The 24,492-nt window shown below is 37.1% G+C and overlaps 1 protein-coding gene and 1 pseudogene across 2 annotated transcripts; both read left to right on the forward strand.

Annotated features, from left to right (window-relative positions):
- The first annotated feature begins 2,934 nt into the window (after positions 1-2,934).
- On the forward strand, positions 2,935-14,869 carry Klrb1 (killer cell lectin like receptor B1). 2 transcript variants are annotated; one of them, XM_046423962.2, is made up of 6 exons: positions 2,935-3,108; positions 9,872-9,970; positions 10,653-10,727; positions 11,352-11,506; positions 11,875-12,001; positions 14,724-14,869. In XM_046423962.2, the coding sequence occupies exons 1-5, from the start codon at positions 3,024-3,026 to the stop codon at positions 11,992-11,994; spliced, it is 534 nt and encodes a 177-aa protein (XP_046279918.1). In that variant the 5' UTR covers positions 2,935-3,023; the 3' UTR covers positions 11,995-12,001; positions 14,724-14,869. The 2 variants fall into 2 exon arrangements, with proteins under 2 accessions (XP_046279918.1, XP_046279917.1); XM_046423961.2 differs by having other exon boundaries at positions 11,875-11,990.
- Positions 14,870-16,251: 1,382 nt separating this feature from the next.
- LOC124078871 (ribonucleoside-diphosphate reductase subunit M2-like) lies at positions 16,252-18,833 on the forward strand (annotated as a pseudogene).
- The last annotated feature ends 5,659 nt before the right edge of the window (positions 18,834-24,492 follow it).

The raw sequence follows: 24,492 nt of genomic DNA on the forward strand, positions 1-24,492 counted from the left end.
TGTCTCTGATTTGATATCAAGCTCCTTGATCCATTTTGAATTAACTTTTGTGCATGGCGAGAGAAAGGGATTCAGTTTCATTTTGTTGCATATGGATTTCCAGTTTTCCCAGCACCATTTGTTGAAGATGCTATCCTTCCTCCATTGCATGCTTTTAGCCCCTTTATCAAATATAAGGTAGTTGTAGTTTTGTGGATTGGTTTCTGTGTCCTCTATTCTGTACCATTGGTCCACCCGCCTGTTTTGGTACCAGTACCATGCTGTTTTTGTTACTATTGCTCTGTAGTATAGTTTGAAGTCTGGTATCGCTATACCGCCTGATTCACCCTTCCTACTTAGCATTGTTTTTGCTATTCTGGGTTTTTTGTTTTTCCATATGAATTTCATGATTGCTTTCTCTATTTCTACAAGAAATGCCGTTGGGATTTTGATTGGCATTGCATTAAACCTTCAAAATAGGTTACTTGGTCAGAAACTGTCTTTATTATTCCTTGAGATACTTGATTTTACTTTATTTCATTGCATTAGAAAGCCAAAGATTACTTGTGATAGTTGCCATTTGAATTCTTTACCTTTGATCATATTATGTGTGTATAATCCCTCCTTATATTTTATAGTGACAAGATCAAAATATTCTTAAATTCTGATATATTTTGCAATAAAATATTCATTTATGCAATTAGGAGCTCAAAAGAATTTAACACGGGCTAGATAAATTCTCAAGGTGTGAATTCTCAGGAGGGATTTATTTTTAGGTGTGATCTATAATATGTTTCATGCTACATATGGATGAGTGAATTGGTTAATATCCCTAATTATCTTACATTTTTGGAGCTTAGAGGCATTTGAAAACATCTGTCTGAATCTTCTGTTGAAGAACATTTTACCTTACATCAGTTATTCTTAATATGTCCTTTGTAAATGCCTACAAGACACAGTCATGCTTCAGAACCTTAAGTTGAACTTCAGTGCCCCAAATGCATTATTTTAGTCTCCTGACTAGATCCCCAGACTTCCAGTCACTCTACTGATCTTTCTAACATATCCCTCATTTTTCACTTGCCGCTTAATTGCTTCTTTAAGTGTGGCCCATAAACAAGCTGAAATACTTGGAGTGATTTAGCATTCTCCACCTCAGCATGACAGTATATTGGGCTTATTTGGGTTTGTTTCACAACAAATATGCATTATTTGCAAGTTGATAGGTGATTCCTTTTTTAAACTATATTTTTGTTGTAGATGGACATAATATCTTTATTTTATTTTTAATGTGGTGCCGGGTATCGAACCCAGTGGGCCTTATGCATAGTCAGTGGGCCCTCTACCACTAAGCCATAGCCCTGGCCCCTGGCAGGTGATTCTTATATATCCTGAAGCTTTACAATTGTTCTCTAAATACATAGAATTATTCTCTGTATTTGATCCATGTTTTAGTCAGCTTTGTGTCACTGTGGCCAACAGACCTAACTGGAAAAATTTAGAGAAAGAAAAGTTCATTTTGGTTCCTGGTCTCAGTGGTTCAGTCCATGATTGGCTCCCTTCATAGTTCTAGGTCCAAAGTGAAGCAGAAGAATGTGGCAGAGAAAAGCTGCTCAGTTCATGACAGCCAAAAAGGAGAGAGAGAGAGAGAGAGAGAGAGAGAGAGAGAGAGAGAGAGAGAGAGAGATCTCATCAGGCACAAAAGGAGCACTCCTTGTGACCTTCTTCCTCCAGTCACACCCTGTCTGCCCACTGCCACCCATTTAGTCCATTCAAGTGGATTAATGCGCTGATTAGGTTATAGATTTTATAAACTTGATCAGTTATCCACTGAAAATTCTTACATTGTCTCACAGTGAGCTCTTAGGGGACACCTCATACTCAAACCTTACCCAGTACATTGTACCATAACTCCTTAAACATCTTAAAAATTTGGATGAGGTATATAGCAGGGCCATTGTGCTATCATAAGTAAAATGACTGCTCATTATCAAGTAATAAGATAGTTGAAAAGCATTTCAATTGAATCATTAAAAAGTGGGTTGTGAGACACTCACACATCTCATTTAATAATGATCCATAATGATCTTTAGGGAACAAGTGTGTGCCCCATAACTGACAAAATAAACATTTTCAGCTATGAATGGATCCTTCCTATATTCTGGGGTTCAAGGCCTGAAGACTGCTTTCACTGTCAGGTAATTTTGTGGACCTAGTATAATTCTATTCTGATCACAGAAAATGTCTTTGGGGAAATACTTGAATTTCCTCTTCCTTTTCATTTGTAATGTAAGAAAGAAGATTTGCTGACATTTAAGTTCATACTCTAAGGCTCTAGGCCTGAAAATCTTTGATGTAGTTGAAAAATGCCACAGACTCAAGTCCTCCACTTTCTCTAATTCTGAGAGATTTCAAATACTTAGCCTCATGTGGAGATTTATTAATCTATGTGTGCCTTTAGAACTAAGTTAAGAGTATTCTGTTGATCTTCTTCTCATTACTTTTTCTGCTGTATTATTAATAATTCTTTCCCAAATTGGTAGCTTCACTTTTTTGAATGTCATAATTTTCTTTGGGGCACAAATATTTTAGAAATACCATAGAACTTCAGTTCAATTCAAATAGTATTATGGACTTTTTTTGGTATGAATTTATGTACTTTGTATTAGGCATTATTTATCTTAATTGCTTAATACTTGGGGAATATCTTTATATTTGAACCTTACATAAGTGCCTCATTTGCTTCACTCTGGGCTTGGCCCCCAAAATAGTGGAACAAGAATAAAGAAGCCTTTCCAGATATTTGTTATAGAACAGACCAATTAATTAAAAAGACAGATAATACATGTGTAAGTAAAGTGGACACCAGTAAATGGATTAGCTCAATAGTTTATGGTGAAAACCCTCAAAGAGAAGTATGGGGGGTGGGGACATAATAGAAACACCAAAGCATTCAGATAGGGCATTTCCTTTTCCTGAACTTGCTTCATAGAACTTCAGTCTTGCCCTTCTACACAAATTTGTTCCATATTCCCCAGTCTGCAATGGACAGACAGGTGGTATATGCTGATTTAAGCTTATCCAGGGGCCAAGGTCCTGAAAGTTCTATACCTCTATCTCTTCCCCAAGGTAAGTGGCTTTATGTCTCCTTTTGGCTTAAATATAATCAGAGTTAGATTTTTCTTTTACGTTTATGGTTTTAAATTATTTCTGGAAAGAAAATCAGTTGTTCTATGTTAGTTTTAGGTGTAGTATAGTTTGCTTGTAGATAATGATTTTTGACAAAAAAATAGTGTAAATTTATTTTATCAAGGTATTCAGCATGAAATATGATCGTGTGGCTTATTGAGTCTGAGATGAATGACCGTAAAACATAATATTTTACATATTCGAACAAAGGAAAGTTTTAAGAGAGACATTGTAAGCTTGCTGTAATAACAACTTAGATTATTCTAAATCCTGCTGAAAAATAATAATCCTACAATTAAATTGCAGTGCAGTTGCATCTACAGCATTTCTGTCAGTATGCAAAGTTCAGACTTAGTAATTAACACCCTCTTCCTTCCAAAGAGAAGAGAGATAGTCATATTCAAGATCAAAGACTTGAAGTATAATTCCAACCCAATAGTTTCTAACTTGAAAAGCATAACAACTTAAATGGTCACAAGATACTGGAGCATATTAGTAACAACAAGCCCATTTAAATTTTGTGGAAATTGGCACACTTCTTTATGTCAGGGGATTTAGTAATCTTAGTGAAAGAAATAGAAAGGCTAATGAGACAAAAATATGATGGCCTGACCTGGGGACACATGAGGAGGCTAGAAACTGAAGCAGAAAATGTGTATAAAATTGCCGTGATGTAGTATTACCTTCTGCAGTATAGTTGAATTTATTGACATCAATAACATTACAATTGATTTCCAAGTTGATATTCATTTCATATTACAGCAGTCATATGAATCATAATTTTTAGTAATTCTTGTTATAAGTTTGAAACTATTAAATTATCAAAGCTTTAAGTCATGAAGAAGAAAATCTTACAGTCATCAAACAAGTTGCACTATAATCAACACTTGGAATAAGAGGAAATCAGAAGGTTTTGATAACTACAGGGAGAAAATGAGTGAGCCAGTCATTTTTTCTGATGGGACAAAACAAGTCTCTGTTTTCCTCTGTTCAGGTATGGGAAAAGTGGATTGGTGGGCTTGTTTAAAGGGGGATCAGAAAATGAACTGAACATAGAGAAATGTTTTGAGGCTTTGTCCAAACATTACCTTCTGTAATCTTGGAAAATTTGTCTACTCTGATTACAATTGTTCTCATACAAAATATCACCCTGAATATAAATCTCAAAAAAAAAAAAAAAAATAGTAGAATAAACCAGAGCAAATGGTGTGACTATAGAATACCGAAGTGATAGTGTGAAGATTGTTCTATTATGGACTCTTTGGCTAAACTATTCGTGTTGTGGCAAATGTGTAACACAGTGATGAGGTGGATCAAGACAGTCAAGGAAACCAGAAAGGGAGAGGTGAGCAATGACCTGTTTCACTTGTGGTCAAGTGGCCAAAAAGGCTTTATGTATCAGAAAAAAGCGTAAAAGCTATGGAAATTGCCTCTAGAGGTTATTTATTCATTCACAAAGAAGCATCTGCACATGCCAAGAATGCTCTAAACACTAAGGACAGGGAAGAAAATAAGATAAGAGAATTTTTTTGCTGTTTCTATTACCCTGGAGGTATGCAAACAATAAACAAAAGCCAAAGTCTGTGTAGAAGACTGGATGGTGGTAAGTGCTAGTGAGAAAAAAAAGTTTCAAGTGCAAATTAGTATTTAGGTTTTTGAGATGGTGTCACAGAAAACACAAAAATTATTAACAACCTGCCCTAGAAGATGATATGGAAGTCAAGACCTGAGGAAAGTGAGGGACAAAGCCATGCTCTGGGACAAAAGCCTTCCAAGAAGTTGGATGAGCAAATGCAGAAAACTTGGGATGAGAACACACATGTTCATCAAGTAGGAGGAATATGCAGGCAGCATATATGAGCAGATGGAGAGTAAATCAGGTAATGTTGACCCAGATTGAAGAGAAATTTTCAAACCATTTTGTATACTCAGGTCTGCTAGATGGAAAGCTATTTAAAGGTTTTGAACAATGGATATGATATAATATACTGTTTATACCAAATACAAATTAGCCCTAAGCAGGTACCTTCAGGTAACTAAATTTCACCTGGCCTCTTCCAGTGCTCAGCTGTAACTTCATTAAATTTAATCTCAGCAGAAACTCTTACTACCAGAGAGCAGGAATAAGATACTCCACTTGATTTCATAAATTTTAGCATGAATGAATAACACAATTTAAAAGTCACTTAAGTTGCCCTATTTTTTTTAGACAAAACAAAAAACTACTAATTGAATAGTTACAATGTCCCAGACTCTAGACTTAGAATTTTAGAATTATTTTATATAATTTTCTACAAAACCTGTGATGTAGGTATTATCCAATTTTACAAGTGAGAAAATTTGTGGTTTATGAAGATTGAACATATTGTCTCAAATCTCAGGTCTGCTAGATTTGGAAAAAAAAACTGTGTTCTTAGTCAATTCTAGACTAAGGTGATAAGTATTAGTGTAATGACTGCATGAAATTTTCTTCATTTTGCAAACAAACTTGGAGTTCCAAGGAGACATGAGTAAGGAAGAAAAAAGACAGAAATGTAAAATACTATACATATATAAAATGAGAAGGAAATCCATCCTAGTGCTATTTTAGGCTTATTCACTGGGTTGAGTCACTCTGGGTCACAATAGCTTTTATTAGAAATTCTAGACCAGTACTGGCTCTGGGGCCTTGGAGTTTCCTCCAGTTGTCTACTCCAATCCCCACCTCCACTTATTCAACAGGTGCCAAATAGTGCCAGATGATAACTTACATTCCAATTCTTTGAGTCTAATGTAATGTTTCCTTCCATAGCATTCCTTTGTCATATTTTACTCTACAACCCTTCCTCAGCATCCACAGAGGACTGATATGAGAATCCCTGTATATACCAAAATCTATGGATGCTCAAATCACATTTAAAATGTTATAGTGTTTGTATACATCTTATGTGCATATTCTTGCATGCTTAAGTTATATCAGATTACTTACAGTAACTAAGATAATTTAAACACTATTTAAATAGTTGCTAAGGTGCATTGTTTAGGGAAAAAACAGATGTATATTTCCAGAATGGGTGCAATATGTTTTGCCTATGAATATTTTTTTTTAAAAAGAAAGAGTGAGAGAGAGAGAGGGAGAGAGAGAGAATTTTAATATTTATTTTTTGGTATTTGGCGGATACAACATCTTTGTATTGTTATGCTCGAATTCGGGACCCCCAAAAGACCACCAGAGACCCAAGATCGATGTAAGCAGCAAAGAGGTGTTTATTGCAAGCTAGCTCGGTCCTCTGTGCACACACAGCAACAGGTGATGCTAAGAGGCCCCAAGCTCAGGGTTTACAGCAGTTTTATACATTCTTTGGAGAAGGCAGGGACCCCCACATACGTCATAGCATCTCCTAGCAAATCATCACACACCAAGGGAAAATCAAATAACAACTATAAAACATGATTAGCACATTCACTGGCGGGAACAAGTTGGGTAGGGGTGATTGGTCACTACAAGAGGGGGATTCATTTGAACTGATTGGTTTAAATCATGAGGATGTAGCAAGGGGAGTAAGTGCCAAACTGCAGGGCTTCTAGTTTAGATACGGATCACCACACCTAGGTGGGGGCCATCTGGAATTTCAGATATGTGGTTATCTTGGCCTATCTTAGGTGATCACCATCTGAGGCATTTCTGAACTGTTTCCACAGAGCTTTTCTGGAGTATTTTCCTGACTTTAGGACTACAGTAGGTCAGAGGTTAAGTTTCAGAGCAAAATGAGGTCCTAAGCAGAATAAGATTGCTTAGGTCTTTCAGTATGTGGTGCTGAGGATGGAACCTGGGCCACACACATGCCAGGCAAGCACCCTACTGCTTGAGCCACATCCCCAGCCCATTGCCTGTGAATATTTTTGATCTGTAGTTATTTGAATGTGCAGATATGAAACCCAAGGATAAGGGGGATGATTGTACTAAATTCTGTTTGAGAACATTTTTAAAAAAGCTAACTCATGTGTGTGAATGTCATAACTTTAATAGGAGAAATCATTAGTGTTTGTGTGCAATCTGAGTTATACAACTCAATTTCCCCCAGTGGCAGTATTAAAAAAAAAAAAAGTAGAACTTGCCATATAGGGCTTTTTGGAATATGTAATGTAATGAGAACAAAAGACAGTATTATACATATTGGATGTTAAAATTTTTTAACATTTAACTCAAAGCAGGTAATCATCTACACTAAGAAATATTAGAAAAATAGAAAATGTATATGTTGACAGCTAAAGATAAATTAGAAACCATTACTTCTAGTGATCTTGGTCCCAATAATAATTTTAAAAAGCAACATACAAAGGAACTTATGAAATACATTATAAATCAAAACGAGGAGATCTTACAATTAAATCACATAAAGGAGGTAGTTAAGTCTAAGTTTGAACAGAATAGCTTAGACAGAAACTATCAGAATTGTTTCCTGCTAACTTGATTTAACTTGGGAAGCTGTATCCCAGTGTTTCTCTATATTTGTATTTTTTAAATAAGCCCCTCTTTATTGTTTTTCCCTATGAAATCCCTGTTTTTAACATTGTCTTGAAGCAAAATAAATTGACATTAGATTAATTTATAATCACATTTCATAAATTAATTAACATAATCTCAATGTCTGATAAACATGAGATATTATATAGTTATTGATATGATTACTTAGAAAAACAAAGACGTCAGGTATTTTGTTTAGACCATGCAATGTTTTAGGCATAAGTACATGTTACATTTAACAACTGCAGTCTCTCCTTATCTGTAGATTTGCTTTCTGCAGTTTCAGTTTCCTGTGGTCAACATTGGTCTAAAAATGTTAAATAGAAAAATCCAGACATAAATAATTCATGTTTTCAACTTCATGTTGTTCTCAGTAGCAGGATGAAATCTTAAACCATCCTTCCCCTGGAAATGAATCACACCTTTGTGACCCACCTGTTAGTCACAGTTATGGTGTTCAAATTACCCTTATCTGAATTGTGGCCCCCAGATGCAAAAGTAGTGGTGTGAACAATTCAGTTGTTCTAAAGACAAGCCATAAAGAGCTTCTTATAAATGGTATTGTGAAAGTCCTCTAATTAAGGCAAGAACAAGTATCTTATTCTGAGGTTGCTGATCTGTGTAATAACAAATCTTCTACCCATGAAATTGTGAAGAAGGAAAGAGAAATCCAGCTGGTTTTGCTTTCTCATTTTAAACAGCAAAAGTTACAGCCATAATGTGTGGTGAGTGCTTGGTTAACATGGAAAAGTGCATGTGTGTAAAAGACAGTGAATAGAGATCTTGTTACTGTTCATAGTTTCAGACATCCTTGAAGGGGCTTAAAATATTCCCTCAGATAAGAGGGACTACTGGAGTTGAAATACTGAAAATAATGTCCTCACTAACAAAATATTCTTCCTTGAATGCCATACGTTTGGCAAGATTTGGAGATGACTGAAAAACCAGCCTCTATCTCAGAGCAAAGCCTGTCCAGGGAAGGGACATGACCTTAGTCCTTGGAAAGACCCACAGAGCACTCCTAAGCACATTCCCACCCTGCTGAGTTGTTTATCTACAAATAACAGGAGAGATCTGCTGCACCAGGTGTCCCTGTCTCAGTCAGGCTAGGTGGGGATCCATAGCAGCCCCCTAGCAGCCACCAATCAGCATGAGACAGGGAAATACCTGGGATGCCAGTGGTTTATGGTGGTTGATAGCAAGTCGGGAAACCATGTAGTTCAGCACATACACCCCTCTTGGCTCAAACCAATCAGTTCAAACGAATATCCCTTTTGTACTGACCAATCACCCCTACCTAACTTGTTCCCTCCAGTGAATGTGCTAATCATGTTTTAGAGTTGTTATTTGATTTTCCCGCGGTGTGTGATGATTTGCTAAGGGATGCTATGATGTATGTGAAGGCTCTGCCCTCTCCAAAGAATGTATAAAACTGCTGCAAACCCTGGGCTCCGGGCCTCTCAGCATCACCAGTTGCTGTGTGTGCTCGCGGAGGACCAAGCTAGCTTGCAATAAACACCTCTTTGCTGCTTACATCAATCTTGGGTCTCTGGTGGTCTTTGGGGGTCCCGAATTCGAGCATAACAATGACTATTCTAGAACAGTAAAGCAGAATGGAATTATTGTATTTCATCAGTACCTAACATAGTACTTGGCACTAAATGGAGCCTCAGAAACTATATTTTGAGGGCTACAGTTGTGACTTAGCAGTAGAGTGCTCGCTTAGCATGTGCAAGGCCATGGGTTCAATCCTCAGCACCATATAAAAAAATAAATAAATGAACTACAGGTATTGTGTTCAACTACAACTAAAAAGTAAATGTTCTCCTTAGAATGCTTTGACTTTCTGGCTACAATAGCATATGCAATTTATTTTTGTATAGCGCTTGGAAATTTTCAAAATGTCTTCACATCTATCATATTTGATTCTCATACTAATCCTTTATATAGAAAATATGTGCAAGTATTCCTGTTTTATCAATGAGCAAACTCTCAGTCGGATCTAAGAATCTATCCTGTGTAATACTACTTTGAAGATGGTTGATAAAGGTTCTTTACTGCCCCAAATACTCAACTTGTATCTCATGGTTTATATGTTGGATTATACAAAGCACCACTTTTGATTTTTTGTGCCAGATGTCCTCAACCTAATTTGCCAAGTTTTTTGTTTGCTTGTTTGTTTGTTTTAATTTCCAGATGTCTCTCAGGGTGCACCTTGGCACCAACTGGCTTGGAAACTTGGCTGTGCTGGGATAATTCTTCTTCTCTTGAGTGTGATTGGGTTGAGTGTTCTAGGTAAGTGAAGCAAGGTATTTGCTTCAGAATATCTACTCTATCTCCATCATAAATATAGGTGTATCTTATCATTATTTGGCTATTGTAAATTTATTGAAAGATGAACAAAATGAAAATTTACAAGAAAACACTTTGCCCATTTAGCCCATGTCCACATTGGAAACTTCACATTTATTTCCCATTTTTCTTTCTAATTATTCTGAGCATGATTATGTATATTACCCCATACATGTGCTCTAATAATGGTTGTGACCAAAGATTGTTATAACAGAAAATTAAAAATTCTAATTATGTACCTTTTATTAAGTACCTACTTAATTCCAGATGGCAGTAGACAAGCCCTCTCTCGGAAAAACCACAATTACACTCATTCTGAAGATGAGAGAGTTCAGGCGACAGTACAAGCAATTTAACAGTTTTAAATAATTTCCTTAAGCAGACTTATCTAGTAGATAATATAGAACCTGATATCTGCAGGAGTTTACTTGTTCTGTGTTTTTCTCTTGTTTATTTATGTATGCTGACTCCAAACTAGAACCCTTGGTCACCACAATACAATTGGTTTCATCTGTTCACATTAGTTTGTTGAAATAACCTATTTTCCTTAAAGTGATGACATATCCATTCCACCACACATTTGGGTATCTAACCTTCTTAATGTATTTTCACCTTTATTTACAAGTGATATCCTTAACACAAAAATCACCAATGGAAAAGAGCAGTGTGGATATTCAAGAGAAGAGGAATTATACAACAGGTAATTTTGTGCCTTGAATTTCCTAAGAATAACAGCTAATAATCAAGAGTAAAACAAAACAGATGCATGTATAGAGGGAGCACCAATGAATAACAGTGAGGAGTGTGAGTGGATGGGGAAGAGATAAGGAAAGGAGGACATTCTAGAAAACATAAAAAGAACAGGCAAAGGGCTGGGGATGTGGCTCAAGTGGTAGCGCCCTCGCCTGGCATGCGCAGGACGCTGGATTCGATCCTCAGCACCACATAAAATAAAATAAAGAAGTTGTGTCGACGGAAAAAATTAAAAATAAATATTAAAAAATTTCTCTCTCTCTCTCTTAAAAAAAGAACAGGCAAAAACTCCCCCACCAGATTCTTCCCCACTCTGGGACCCCTTCTCTTTGGAGAAGTCTATCTCTGTATCTCTGTGGCTTTTGTAATAAACCTACTTCTTGCTTGCTACCTCTGTGTCCTGTTCTTCAATTCTTTTCTGAACACAAACAACAAACCCAGCACCCTTAGATGGTAATAGTCATAATCAAAGACTTCTGAGTATTTATAACAACGCGTATATGTGCTGTTTGGGGTGCAGCAGGGACAGATTAGAAATACAATACTTATTTCTTCTTTGTTTTTACTATAGAGACACCACGTCAGTTACAGTGCCCTAAACATTGGCTTCAGCTCCAAGATAAATGCTTCACTATTTCTAGTTCTTCCAAAACTTGGAATGACAGTTTAGCTGACTGCTCCCAAGGAGAATCCAGTTTGCTGCTCATCCAAGATCAGGAAGAATTGGTAAATTGTTAATTAATATTCTTTATATAACTTAACACATTTTAAAGACTGCATCAATACAGCTGGACTTCAGCCAAAGTTTCTGTGTAATGCAAGTGGAAACTTTGACTTCAAGAAGCTCATAATTTGGGAGACCGAACAGTCATATAACAATTTAATATAATATAATAAATTAAAAATAAATAGAAACATATGTAGAGAGAAATATCACAAAGAAGGAAGAAATAACTCATTGGGGAGTTGGGGAATTAGGAAAGACTTCAGAGAGGAGGTGATCCTTGAACTAGATTTTAGGGGATGAGAAGAATACAAATCATGGTTAGATAAGCAGGTTCAATATTAAGTCATGTATTTTGTTTCAATTATAGAGATTCATTCAGAACCTGATAAAGAATGAAGGAAATCTGTATTGGATTGGACTAAATTTTACATTATCAGAGAAGAAGTGGAAGTGGATAAATGGCTCTTTATTAAATCATGACATGTGAGTATTAGGTGAGCTCATTTGAATATGTAGTTCACATCAGGTTCACATGCAAAGTAGTAACATTAATGAATATTGAAAACTGAATTTTATAATTTTAATTTGGCTTAGACATTCTCCATAGGTTCAAAATAGGCTGGGAAGATGAATAACTCCAAAGTTGATTGGAAAATACTATGTATACTATGTACCAGCCCTTTATAAGAACATATGTTTGCATCTGCAATGGAGTGTTAAAGGACAAGGACTAACTCTTTGGGAGGGATACATAAATTTCTTTTGAAATGTCTCCATGGAGACTATTGGCACATAGAATTTAAAAAGCAGTATTTTTTAAATTGTGATGGAAAAGCATCATAGTGGATCATGATCCAATTTAGTAGGTCCCAACCAACATTGAAAAAATAAAAGACTATAAAGGAAAAAATAATAAATATCAGAGTATGGAACTTAGATGCAGGACAGGGACTACCTGCATTGAGGCAAACATTATAGTATATTATATTATAGTATATTATATTATATAATATATAGTATATTTAGACAGTTATTTTGGGGAATGTGATAATATATGCATAAACCACAAAGAAGCCAATTGTTATTTTCTCTTAAGTATCTCATTTTTTTATTGAATGACATTGTCAAGAAAGCCTTCAGTGTTAAATACATATTTTTAACAGAATTCATGGATAGTTGTATAGCAAAGAGCAGAGTATTCTTTTCTTTCACAAGCAAAAGCACGTAGGGATCCAAACAAGTTTCTTTTCTGTAAGGAACATCCAATGAGTTTTTCTCAAGAGGTGATATTGAGTGTTAGTTTAGTGGATCTTGAACAATTTAATTAAATTTGCATACTTTCAGACTTAAAATGTATTTTTTAATCATTCAGGTTTATGTAAAATACAGTGCTAATATATTAAGTATGGACAATATTTAACATTAAAAAGAATGTTGGCTTAATTGGCAAATTTTGACATTATAGAGCCCATCTTATAAAACATTTTTTGAATATTAGATTTTAAAATGAAGATTATTCAAAAATAATTTAACCCTTTTGAAAAAGAAAATATATATCTGTTTAATCAAATCTATGCTGATTTTTCATAATGTTTTCTGAGGATTTTTTTTCTATATTTATATTGAAATTAAGTTTGAGTTGGATATGCTGGCACACACCTGTAATCCATGTTACTTGGGAAGCTGAGAAAGTTCAAGGCCAGCCTCAGCAACATACAAGACCCTGTCTCAAAATAAATTAAAAGTTCTAGGAATGTAGTTTAGTAGTTAAAGTCCCTTTAAAAAGATATTAAATTTGACTTCATTATTTATCTTTTTATACATAGTAAGGATTGATTTAGATTCATTAAATATAGTTTGTGTGTGTGTGTGTGTGTGTGTGTGTGTGTTTTAACTGGGCTATGATGTAAAAGGCTTATTTCATTGTAGTCTTAGTAAAAATAAGAATTGAAAACATATAAGTGTTTGTGAAGAAATATATGCAGTGGATGGATTAAATTCAGTTGAGCCTCCTACTTTAGCCTGAGGATAAAATTGGAAGCTTTGAGATGTAGTCATCAGGTCCACCTTAGAAGCCGTCAAGGTACACGAAAAGGGGATTCAGTTAAATTCTGAATTGATTTCAACTTTCCAGAACCTTGTTTTCAAATAAAGGGAAAGAAAGGAGAGGATAATATATTTCTATAGAATTATTTGGGAATTAAAGAAGGTAATGTCCGAGAATTCATCAGACATCTGGTTAGGGAAGGACCAGCAAGCCATTGAGGGCCTTTATTGACTTGGCCAGATTGGCCTTAAAGAATTTACCCCCCAAATTGAAGAAATACTTCAAAGGATGTGAGACATAAAATCTAGGGCATGTTTCCAACAGTCCAGTTAAGGAAAGTTCACGGTTTGACCAGAAGGCTGGCACTGGAATAAATCAGATTAGCTGCTCAGGCCCAATGGAAACATGAAGAAGAGGAACAAAGGAGAAAAACAAAAGCCATGATGGAGCCCTGACCACTGCCGCTACCACCTTCTGTTTGAGACAAACATAAGTGAGCCTTAAATTCACCTCTCCCTTGCAGCCAACCCCATATTAGCCCCTCCCATTGTTCAAATTTTATTCTCATCCCCACCTATAATAAGCCACAATATCCATTGTTGTTGGAACTAAAGTAGGTTGAAGCAGATACCCACCAACCTCTGCTTGGAATGAGGATGAAAGGAACCCTGACTACATGCACATGAACTGCATCTCCATTCCCCTGAATCCACTTCTATAGACCTTACATAGGCTTTCTTCATCAGGTCTCAGTTACCAAAATAGACTTTTGTTTAAGCATTGTCATACATTTATGTTTCATCTCAGTGCCTCACCCAAACATGTTGTTAGAACCCATGTATTTAAGAAAACTGAGGATCAATGAAGTCAAGAGACTTCATAGAATGTACTATGGAATTGGGAGGTTTAATTCCCAGTTTCCAATGATTATATATATATATATATATATATATATATATATATATATATACATATATATATATATATATATATATACATATATATATATATATATATATCTGTGTTTGTTCTCAAGTTTCTTCTTAGAAGGTTTCTTTCCAAGTGAAGATGAAGTTCCAGAGATTTATATTAACTTTATCTTAAAATTTTAAATCATTATGTTTGAGAAAATCCCAAACAGTAAGAGAGGTTTTTCTTTTTCTCCTCAGATTAAAAATTTTTGGTGAAAATAAAGAAAACAGCTGTGCTGCTATCTCAAAGATGAAAGTATTTTCTGAGATCTGTAATTCAGAAAACAAATGGATCTGTGAAAAGAAACTAAAACCTGTCAGAAATAAAGTATCTTGACTATGAAGCCCATCTCAATTTCTCTACTTTCCATTACAGATCTCTGTGATTTTAATTCTGTGTATTGTACAAACTGTAGATTTAGGAGCATAAAGTGAACAACTGCAGAGAATTCTAAAATTATAAGGAATCTTACAGAATATCCAATCCATGCATTCTGTAAGTGAAGAAAAAAGACACAGACATATCATTTTAAGAGACAGTGATATTCTATGGAAAGCAGACCAGGACAGCTGAAAGGAAGTGAATTTTAATCCTGAAGAGAAAGTGTGGCCTTTGCTAATCCCTCTAATCCTCAGCTCAGATGAGGTGTAGTAAATGATTCCTAAAGTCCTGTGCAACTCTCACAGTCTGTCTTATTCTGTACTATCACACAACTGAGTTGTGGAAGAACATGATGAAAATCCTTTCTCTTAACTCTGACACCAGATCTGTAAATAAAGGGGTCTGGGAAGGGGTCCACTATAGTCTGGATGTCCCCTTCAAAACTCTTGCTGAAATTTAATTGTCATTGCGACAGTATTCAAAGGTAAGCCCCTTAAGGTATTAACCCATGCAGGCTCCACCATCACAAATTAGCTCAATACTGTTACCATGGGAGTGGTTGTTAGGAAAGTGAGCTCTCTCCATGTGGTGCCCTCTGCCATGTCATGATGCAGCAAGAAGCCCTCACCAAGTGCTGGCACCTTGGATTTGGAATTCCCAGCCTTCAGAACTGTGAGAAATAACTTCTTTTCCTCTTCATGTTCTGTTATAGCAACAGAAAATGGACTAATACAGGTTTTTGGCTCTTCTCACCCTCTCACAGGCCTTCCCATTTTAATTTTCTAAACACTTCCTTTCTTCCACATCTCCTTCTTTCTATGGCTCACAAACTATACCCAAAATGTAATCATATCTTTCATTATTCTAATAAAAAATAAATGACATGTTTTCTTTAGCTCTTCAGTTGGGTGAAATAAAGTAAAACCACAAAGAAATCTTTATGTTTTTAGATCCCTTGAATGTTCACTTTTCTAAAAATTATGCCACATTTTCCTAGGGACACAAGTAATGATATTGAATTTACTATAAATTAATAAAATTTCTGTAAAAGTAGACATATACTTACCCTGAACATTCAATGCCAAATTGAATTATATAAATTCAAGTAGTATAATGACCAAGATATCTTGATTTTATTTCCCAAGATTGAAAATTTAGGGCTGGGGATGTGGCTCAAGCGGTAGCGCGCTCGCCTGGCATGCCTGCTGCCCGGGTTCGATCCTCAGCACCACATACAAACAAAGATGTTGTGTCCGCTAAAAAATAAATATTAAAATTCTCTCTCTCTCACTCTCTCTTTAAAAAAAAAGATTGAAAATTTATAATACTTATTAATATGTTTTGACATGTCATAAGTATATTAAAATCTAAGTATAATTTATCTTATGAAAATTACATGGGAAACAAATTATTTAGGAAAACATCTTAAGTGAAAACATCATTATAAAACAAAACAGCACATAATAATAGTGATATTTTAAAGTTTATGACACCTCTGGAATAAGACCTGTAATGACACTAACAGAATAGAAATCTGAAGAAATGTTTCCATAACTGACAATGTGCAATCACACCTCTTGGAAAGGAGATCATAATAACATTCTAAAATGATTCAGGATAAGACTCTGTAAGTCCATTCATTTAGCTCAGAATTTATTCCACACATTGACCTTTTTAACCCCCTTCTTAGGACTAAAGGCAAATGGATCTAAAGCGTGTATCTATAAGAAAGTTTTCCAGTGAAGCTAACCTAAGAAGTTAAGTAATTTATCACTGTCATTTCTATTTCAGTGTTAAATAATTAACTAAATTAATATTGGATACTATACTGCTGTGATCCCCTAAAACAATAAAGGAACTAAAACTCAAACTATAAATGAAGTAAAATCTACATGACTTTCATGTACAACCATCTCTAAGTAGGTTTAAAAACCATTAGGGAAAAATATTTGGCTGCAGTATTTGAGTAAATGTTCATTGAAATGAATTGGAACTCTAAGTCTCAAGGATAAGAGATACTTAGTATGGCACTCAAGGGAACAATTTACAGTGTTGGCGGGAATGAAAACTGATATAGCCTTCATGAGAAATAGTATGGAGTTTCTTCAAAAAAAAATTAAAAATTGAACAACCAAATGATCCAGCAATTCCACTCGTGGATATAAAAGAAAAATCTGAGATGCACTAAACATAATCATAAAGGCTGGTAGATTGAAGGTGGAAGAGATAAGGGAAGGCTCAGGGTCCTGCTTATCCACGTCGGTCACTGCTGTCTCCACCTCTGCCAACCGCCACCACCATGCTCTGGGTCCGCGCCCCACTCGCCACCACCGCAGACCAGCAGCAGCTGCAGCTCTCCCCGCTGAAGGGGCTCAGCCTGGCCGACATGGAAAACACGCCCCGGCCCTCAGTGCAACTGACGACCTGGCCAGCAAGACGGCGAGGAGGATCTTCCAGGATCCCGTGGAGCCCAAACTAAAGTAGCTGCCCCCAGCGTGGAGGATGAACCACTACTGAGAAAGAACCCCTGCCGCTTGGCCATCTTTCCTATGGAATACCATGGTATCTGGCAGATGTGTAATAAAGCTGAGGCTTCCTTTTGGACAGCCGAGGAGGTGGCTCTTCCAGGGACATTCAGCACTGGGAAGCCCTGAAGCCTGAGGAATGATATTTTATATCCCACTTTCTGGCTTTCTCTGCGGCAAGTGATGGCATAGTAAATGAGAATTTGGTGGAGCGATTTAGCCAAGAAGTTCAAATTACAGAAGCCCGCAGTTTCTATGGCTTCCAAATTGCCATGGAAAACATACATTCTGAAATGTATAGTCTCCTTATTGACACTTACATTAAAGACTCCAAAGAAAGGGAATTTCTCTTCAATGCCATTGTAACAATGCCTTGTGTGAAGAAGAAAGCCGATTGGGCCTTGCGTTTGATTGGGGACAAAGAGGCTACCTATGGAGAACGTGTTGTAGCCTTTGCTGCTGTGGAGGGAATCTTCTTTTCTGCTCAAGAAACGAGGACTGATGCCTGGCCTCACATTTTCCAATGAACTTATTAGCAAAGATGAGGGCTTACACTGTGACTTTGCCTGCCTGATGTTCAAACACCTGCTGCACAAACCATCAGAGCAGAGAGTAAAAGAAACAATTATCAATGTTGTCACAATAGAACAGGCGTTCCTCACAGAAGCCTTGCCTGAGAAGCTAATTGGGATGAATTGCACTTTGATGAAGCAGTACATTGACTTTGTGGCAGATAGGCTTATGCTGGAGCTGGGCTTTAACAAGGTTTTCAAAGTAGAAAATCCATTTGACTTTATGGAGAATATTTCACTAGAAGGGAAGACTAACTTCTTTGAGAAGAGAGTAGGCAAGTATCAGAGGATGGGAGTGATGTCGAATCCAACAGATAATTCTTTTACCTTGGATGCTAACTTTTAAATGAACAGAGGATGTGCTTTTATTTGGCTGATTTTCCCCCTCCCTTATCACCTACCCCCCATCCCCCCAAATCAGCTAAAATGAATCCACCAGCTATACCATTGTCCATAAGTTGATTAATGGCATCTAAAAAACTGTGCAGCTACCTCAGAATCCTTGTTGGCTTTTGCAAGCAGCTGTCCAGCTTCAAAGCACTAATGATGACAATCCCAGCTTCCAAGTGAGGGACCCTCAAGCAAGCCTGCCCCAGCAGGATTGAACATCAGTTACAACCACCAGATAGTTAAGGTGTCAGTCTCACTGCTACAAAGAAGACTTTAAAGCTTAATTAACTAGTTTGTAAATAAAACTGGCACTTTACACACAAATGATCATTGTATTGTCAAGGGAAAAGCCTGATTTGTTTGGTTTCTACAACAAATGCAAAGTGTTGTATTTACCACTAATGGCCAATTCAAAATTCACTAAACAACTAAAGTTAAACTTCTGTTGATTCACATGTAATTTAGATTTTGTTTTCTTTAATGAACTGAAGTATTTAATAGATTTTTAAGTCAGTCCTGTGCATATGTAGACTTTAGTCAGCTGGTGCCAGTAGAAGACAATTTGTGTATTTTATTCTGGACCCCAGATAGGGTGGCAGCATGTCTTGCTCAAGAATGTTGTCTTTCAGGGCAAGGAGCTTCTAACTTAAGTCACTGGGAATTGAGATGTGATTTGGGTGACTACTAGTGATCCAGTGACATGTGAGGAACAGTATCATTGTTTCTTATATTGTACTTTCCTCAATTTCTACTTGGTATGAAAAGACTTAAAGGGTCTTTGGATTTAAGATGCTATTATGACTTTTCAGGTCATCCTTAGACAAAGTGACCTGACTCAGCTTTTCTATTAATAGTGGTAAAACCAGAACTGAAATGGGCTCTCCTAGATGTTGTGTTTATTTCTAACTTTGTAAATAGGTACTGTTGAGACTTGATCATTTTTACGTGTCTCTTTAATTAGAAAATATGTTTTACTCTATGTCTATTTAGGTTTTATTTGTTTTGGGGAAAAATCACCCAGTATTATCTTGAAGACATTGTTCTAACTATTCTAACATTTGCTAAATATGAGCATCACCTGGTGAATTCTTTAACCAGTAGGAAATCAGTGCTGGTAGGTTCTTTAAAAATATGTTCCATTCAAATGTTAATTTCAGGTAGAGGTATAGTTAACTGCCAGTTTAGATCAATCTACCTTTGGAATAAAAAACCCAAGGTGTTACGCAGAAGACGGTGCATGACTTGTATTGATCTTTGGCCCTGTTTGTTAACTGATTGGGTTGTGTATTAGCTGACCATTTGTCAGTTTCCTTTTATTGTATAGTCTTTGAATTCCTATAATATGAGACTCTTGTATCTTAAATTATTGTTGCTTAAAGTTAATAAATTCGGGTTATGTTGTCCTTAAAGAGAGAGAGAGAGAGAGAGAGAGAGAGAGAGAGAGAGAGAGAAGTTAATCAATGAACATCTATGGGCCAAAGCCAAAGAATAGACTTTCACTTTCCTAAATATATGTTAAAACCTTGACTAATGACCCCTAGTGGCCAAACCCTGAAGCTACCTCCTCCCCTTTGTACACACTTTCCACATTAAATCTAATTAATCCAGAAGCAACAATTACTTCTATTTGTGGACTTCCATCTGATCTCAAAATTTCATCTACTTTTTGTTATCCCTTTATTTTAGTCAGCTTTTCCACCGGTATGACCAAAAGACCTGACAAGAACAATTTCAGAGGAGGAAAGTTTTATTTGGCACTCATGGTTTCAGAGGTCTCGGTTCCTAGATGGCCACCTCCATTGCTCTGGGTCTGAGGTGAGGCAGAACTGTGGAGGAGGAAAGCTGCTCAAGACAGGGCAACCAGGAAGGAGAGCGAGAGAGAGCACTCTACTCACCAGGGACAAAATATAAACCCTGAAGGCAGTCCCCAGTGACCTACCTCCTCCAACCACATCCTATCTGCCTACAGTTATGGCTCAGTTAATCCATATCTGTGGATTATTACACTGACTAGATTAAAAACTCTCTTAACCCCATCATTTCACCTCTGAATGTTCTTGCATTATCGCACACATGAGGCCACATATAAGAACCATAACATTCTACCTCTGTCCCCCAAAAGCTCATGCCCATCTCACAATTCAAAATACATGGTGGTGCATGCCTGTAATCCCAGTGGCTTGAGAGGCTGAGGCAGGAGTATTGTGAGTTCAAAGCCAGTCTCAGCAATGGAAAGGCCTGTCTCTAAATAAAATACAAAAACAGAGCTGGGAATGTGGCTCAGTGGTTGAGTGCCCCAGAGTTTAATCCCTGGTACCCCCATCCCTGGCAAAATGCATTTAATCTATTTCCAAGTGTTCTCATAATCTTAAGAGTTACACCATTACTCAAACATCCAAACCCAAAGTCTCTTGAGCCTCAAGGTAAACTCCTACCATGAGCCTCTGTAAAACACCAAAAGCAAATCACATATATCCAATATATAATGGCACACACTAGATATTTTCATTATGTAACAAAGAAATAAGAATATAGAAAGAAGGAATGGAACCAAAGAAAGACTGAAACCCAGCAGGGCAAACAAGTCCTGGAGTTTCTCCTCCAGCATCTGGGGCACAGAGCATGGTGATCCTTGCCCCTGTGGCCTTGCTGGTTGCAGGCCACATGATCTCTCTCTTGGCTTGTTTCTGCTCAATTCCTACAGCTTTCTTCCAAAGATACCCCATGTAAATGGCATCTCTTAATCCAGGGGTCTCCAGTGCAGCTTTGGCTTTCTTGCTATATCCTCAGGCACTACCGTTTCCGGGGTAGTCCTGTAGGGACTTCTAACCTGTTGCAATTTGTCTATCTCACTGACCTTCTTTTGAAATATTAGTGGAAGCCTCCAAGACCCTGTAACTCCAGCATCGTGCCTTCCTGAAGAACAAGCACTGAAGGAGATGGAAAATAATAACAAGAGAATGTGACCTGGGAAAAGGGAGGAAGGAAGAAAGCAAAGACATTGATTCTTTTCCAATTATTCCTATGCCAGTGACAATCTTTGAGAAGGACGCACACATCAATCCTAAAATGGCAGTCCCTGGTTAAACATTGATTCTTTACAATATAATGACCCCTGGAGCAAAAAGATAAGCACTGAGACCCTCCATCCTTTTCCAGTAAAAACAAGTTTCAATTTTTTTCCTGAACACCCAAACTGACACATTCTGACAACATCTCCAATGATTAACTCACCTTTCAGTGTAACCTATAAAAACCCAGACCTTTCCTATAAACAGAGGCCATTTTCTACCCAGAAAGTGAGCCCTTCTGATGCCTGACAGCCAAGTAAAAGGCATTGCTGTTCTGTGAGGGCTGCTCCCATGGCCTTCATTTGTGCTTACAAGCACCATGAGGTTGATGCCAAGATCTGCCATCACCTCAAGCAGGAGTCAGTAGCTAAGCCTCCTGGGACCATGGCTACAGGAACCTCTGAGTGTCTGAGCAACTGAACCCAGTGAAACAGCTTCCTAAGTTCCCCTGTGTAACAGGGTGCCCCACTGGTCTCTTTTCAAAGAAATTTTTACCTTACTCCCTTGAGCCTGAAATGGGTCTGGTCATAACAATTCCTGAGCTGCTCTTAAGCCAACTTTCCTGTATCTCTGGATAAAGTCTTCAGCATTTCTAAAGGACTAAGGAACATATGAAAGATCTTCCCTCTCCATGTGCCAGCCATGACCTTTGCACACCCTTCATGGATCATCTAAAGAAGGAGGCCTTCTGGGTGGGTTTGGCTCACTCTTGAACACTCTGAGTTGTTCACTTATCTCAAGGCTATCACTCCCTCCATTCCAGGAGATGGCCAGGCTGTGGGGATAAGTGTCCTTGAGCAGATCACTAGGTCCCACAGGTTGTAAAAACAGAGCTTTCTTTGTCTACCTTGTATTTAAGGAGGAATAGACTTTGGAGCTTCACCCATGGAAAAGCCACTCTGCCCAGGACTTCCCAGTCAGGACCTGAAGAGCTGCCCAGGATTCCTCAGCTGTGTGACTTCAGGGGTTGCTCTTTCCCCTGAATTGATGATGTATTTTCTTCTCTTCCTCTCTTGCCTACCATTTTTTTTTTTGCTTCCACATTGTTCCTAAAATAAATGCTATCTTGTATAAAGAGTGTCTTCATTGTCTGTTGGTTCTGACCTACCAAATTCAGCAGCTGCACACATACCTATTGCTTTAATGTCACAATTTCTTTACTGAATGTAATGTCTTTAACAACCATAAATTTTTCAACCACAGTTTTACTCACACATTTCTGGTCAAATGGGACATTTCTGCTCTTCTTTCTGCTTCAGATATCACAATGAATTTGGCAAAAAGCTGCCAGCCATATCTACATCACCACCTGAATGCTGGGATACCTTGAAATTTTCTCTGCCAAATAAGTTAGTACATCACCTTTAAATTCAGACTCACAGAAAGTCTCAGGACACAGACACAATGTAGATAATGTCTTTGCCAAAACACAACATAAATGGCTTCTTGTCCAATTTCCAATAGAGTCCTCCTCCTCTGAAACCTTACAAGCCCAGCCTTTGTTGTCCGTGGTATGTCCAATGGGTATTTTGGTCTTGTGAGTTCCCACCAGAATCCCCTATGAAGTTCCACTTACAACAATCTAAAGGTTTGCCAACTTGAATTTCTAAACTATTCAAAATCCCCCCTCCCCTGCTCATGCAGCAAACCAGCTCCAAAGATTTTTGAAACACTTGGTCAGGTTAGTCATGGCAACAACTTTGCTTCCTGGTACCAATTTCTGTTTTACTCAGCTTTTGTGTGTGTGTGTGTGTGTGTGTGTGTGTGTGAGAGAGAGAGAGAGAGAGAGAGAGAGAGAGAGAGAGAGAGAGATGAGGAGCCTGAACCACTCCATTTTTCTTATAAAGGAAAAAAGATCATTTCCACTTAAAGACATGGTCCAGGGACACTGAATCCTCATCATTCTCCAAACACATCCTCACATTTTCTGATTTCACAGTTTAATGCATAAACCTAAGACTCTCTATAATCCTGTTCCTTCATTCTTTCCCCACCATGGGATGGACAAGCAGCCTTCCCTCATATCAGCCAAGCCACAGGTGCTAGTAATTGGAGAAGGCTCAAATTAAATGTTCATTTTTTAAATAATTTTTCCTCTAAATCTCTTTTAAAAATATGTAATTTATTTCTTCTCAATTTTCTGAAATATGATTTGACTTTTTGTAATAAACTCCATTCTGCTACCTTATAACCTCACTTATTTTTTTTCTTTAATTTTCATTTTGTTTTGGTTTTGTGACTGCTTTTTTCCCCTTTCAAACAAGCTAAACAGAATAAAAACAAAAACGATATTATTCAGAACATGTTTACCCATTTTGTCCCTTTGCAGTATCTACTTTCTCTACAACAAATGAAACTGGATTATTCATTAATTTAAGTTGCTTATTTATTTTTATTTGCTAATTTTTTTTATTGTTGCTGTTGCCAATCTTATTATGAGGGCCTCTCCAGGGGAATGTAAATTCTGTGAGAATAAGGTCTTTCTTTGTATTCTTATCAATGAATGATTATGACACAAAATAGATGCTCTCTCTCTCTCTCTCTCTCTATCTCTCTCTCTCTACATATATATATATATAAAACAAATATATATATATATATATATATATATATATATATATATATATATAACAAATGAATAGTTATATAATTATGTGGGAGGCCATCCTCTTACGTGATTTGAGTTACCTCCTTGGCTGGGTGAGAGGCGCTTAGGGACAGTTGTGTCAGAGCTTTCCCCACCCTTCTTCTGGTCCAAGGGATTGTCTGTGCAGAGGCGTGTCTAGCCACTACCCTGAAGACCCAACAGTCACCCCTGACCTTGGGTTGCTGCCCCCCTTAATCTTCATTGGATGGGATTTTCCCCAGAATTTTTTGTTCCCCAATAAAAGTCCAATCCCTGGCATGTTCTCTCTCTCTCTCTCACTAGCCTCTTCAGTAAACCTTGCTACCACAATAGGTGGCTTCAGGTTGGAGCTGAGAGGAGCCATCCTGGAGCTGGTTTTAAAGGTAATTAGAGTCTTGTCT

Source organism: Marmota monax, unplaced genomic scaffold (genome assembly GCF_021218885.2).
Source record: "Marmota monax isolate L192 unplaced genomic scaffold, Marmota_monax_Labrador192_F-V1.1 WCK01_AAM20220418_F8-fsc00488, whole genome shotgun sequence".
In the NCBI taxonomy this organism is placed as follows: domain Eukaryota; kingdom Metazoa; phylum Chordata; class Mammalia; order Rodentia; family Sciuridae; genus Marmota; species Marmota monax.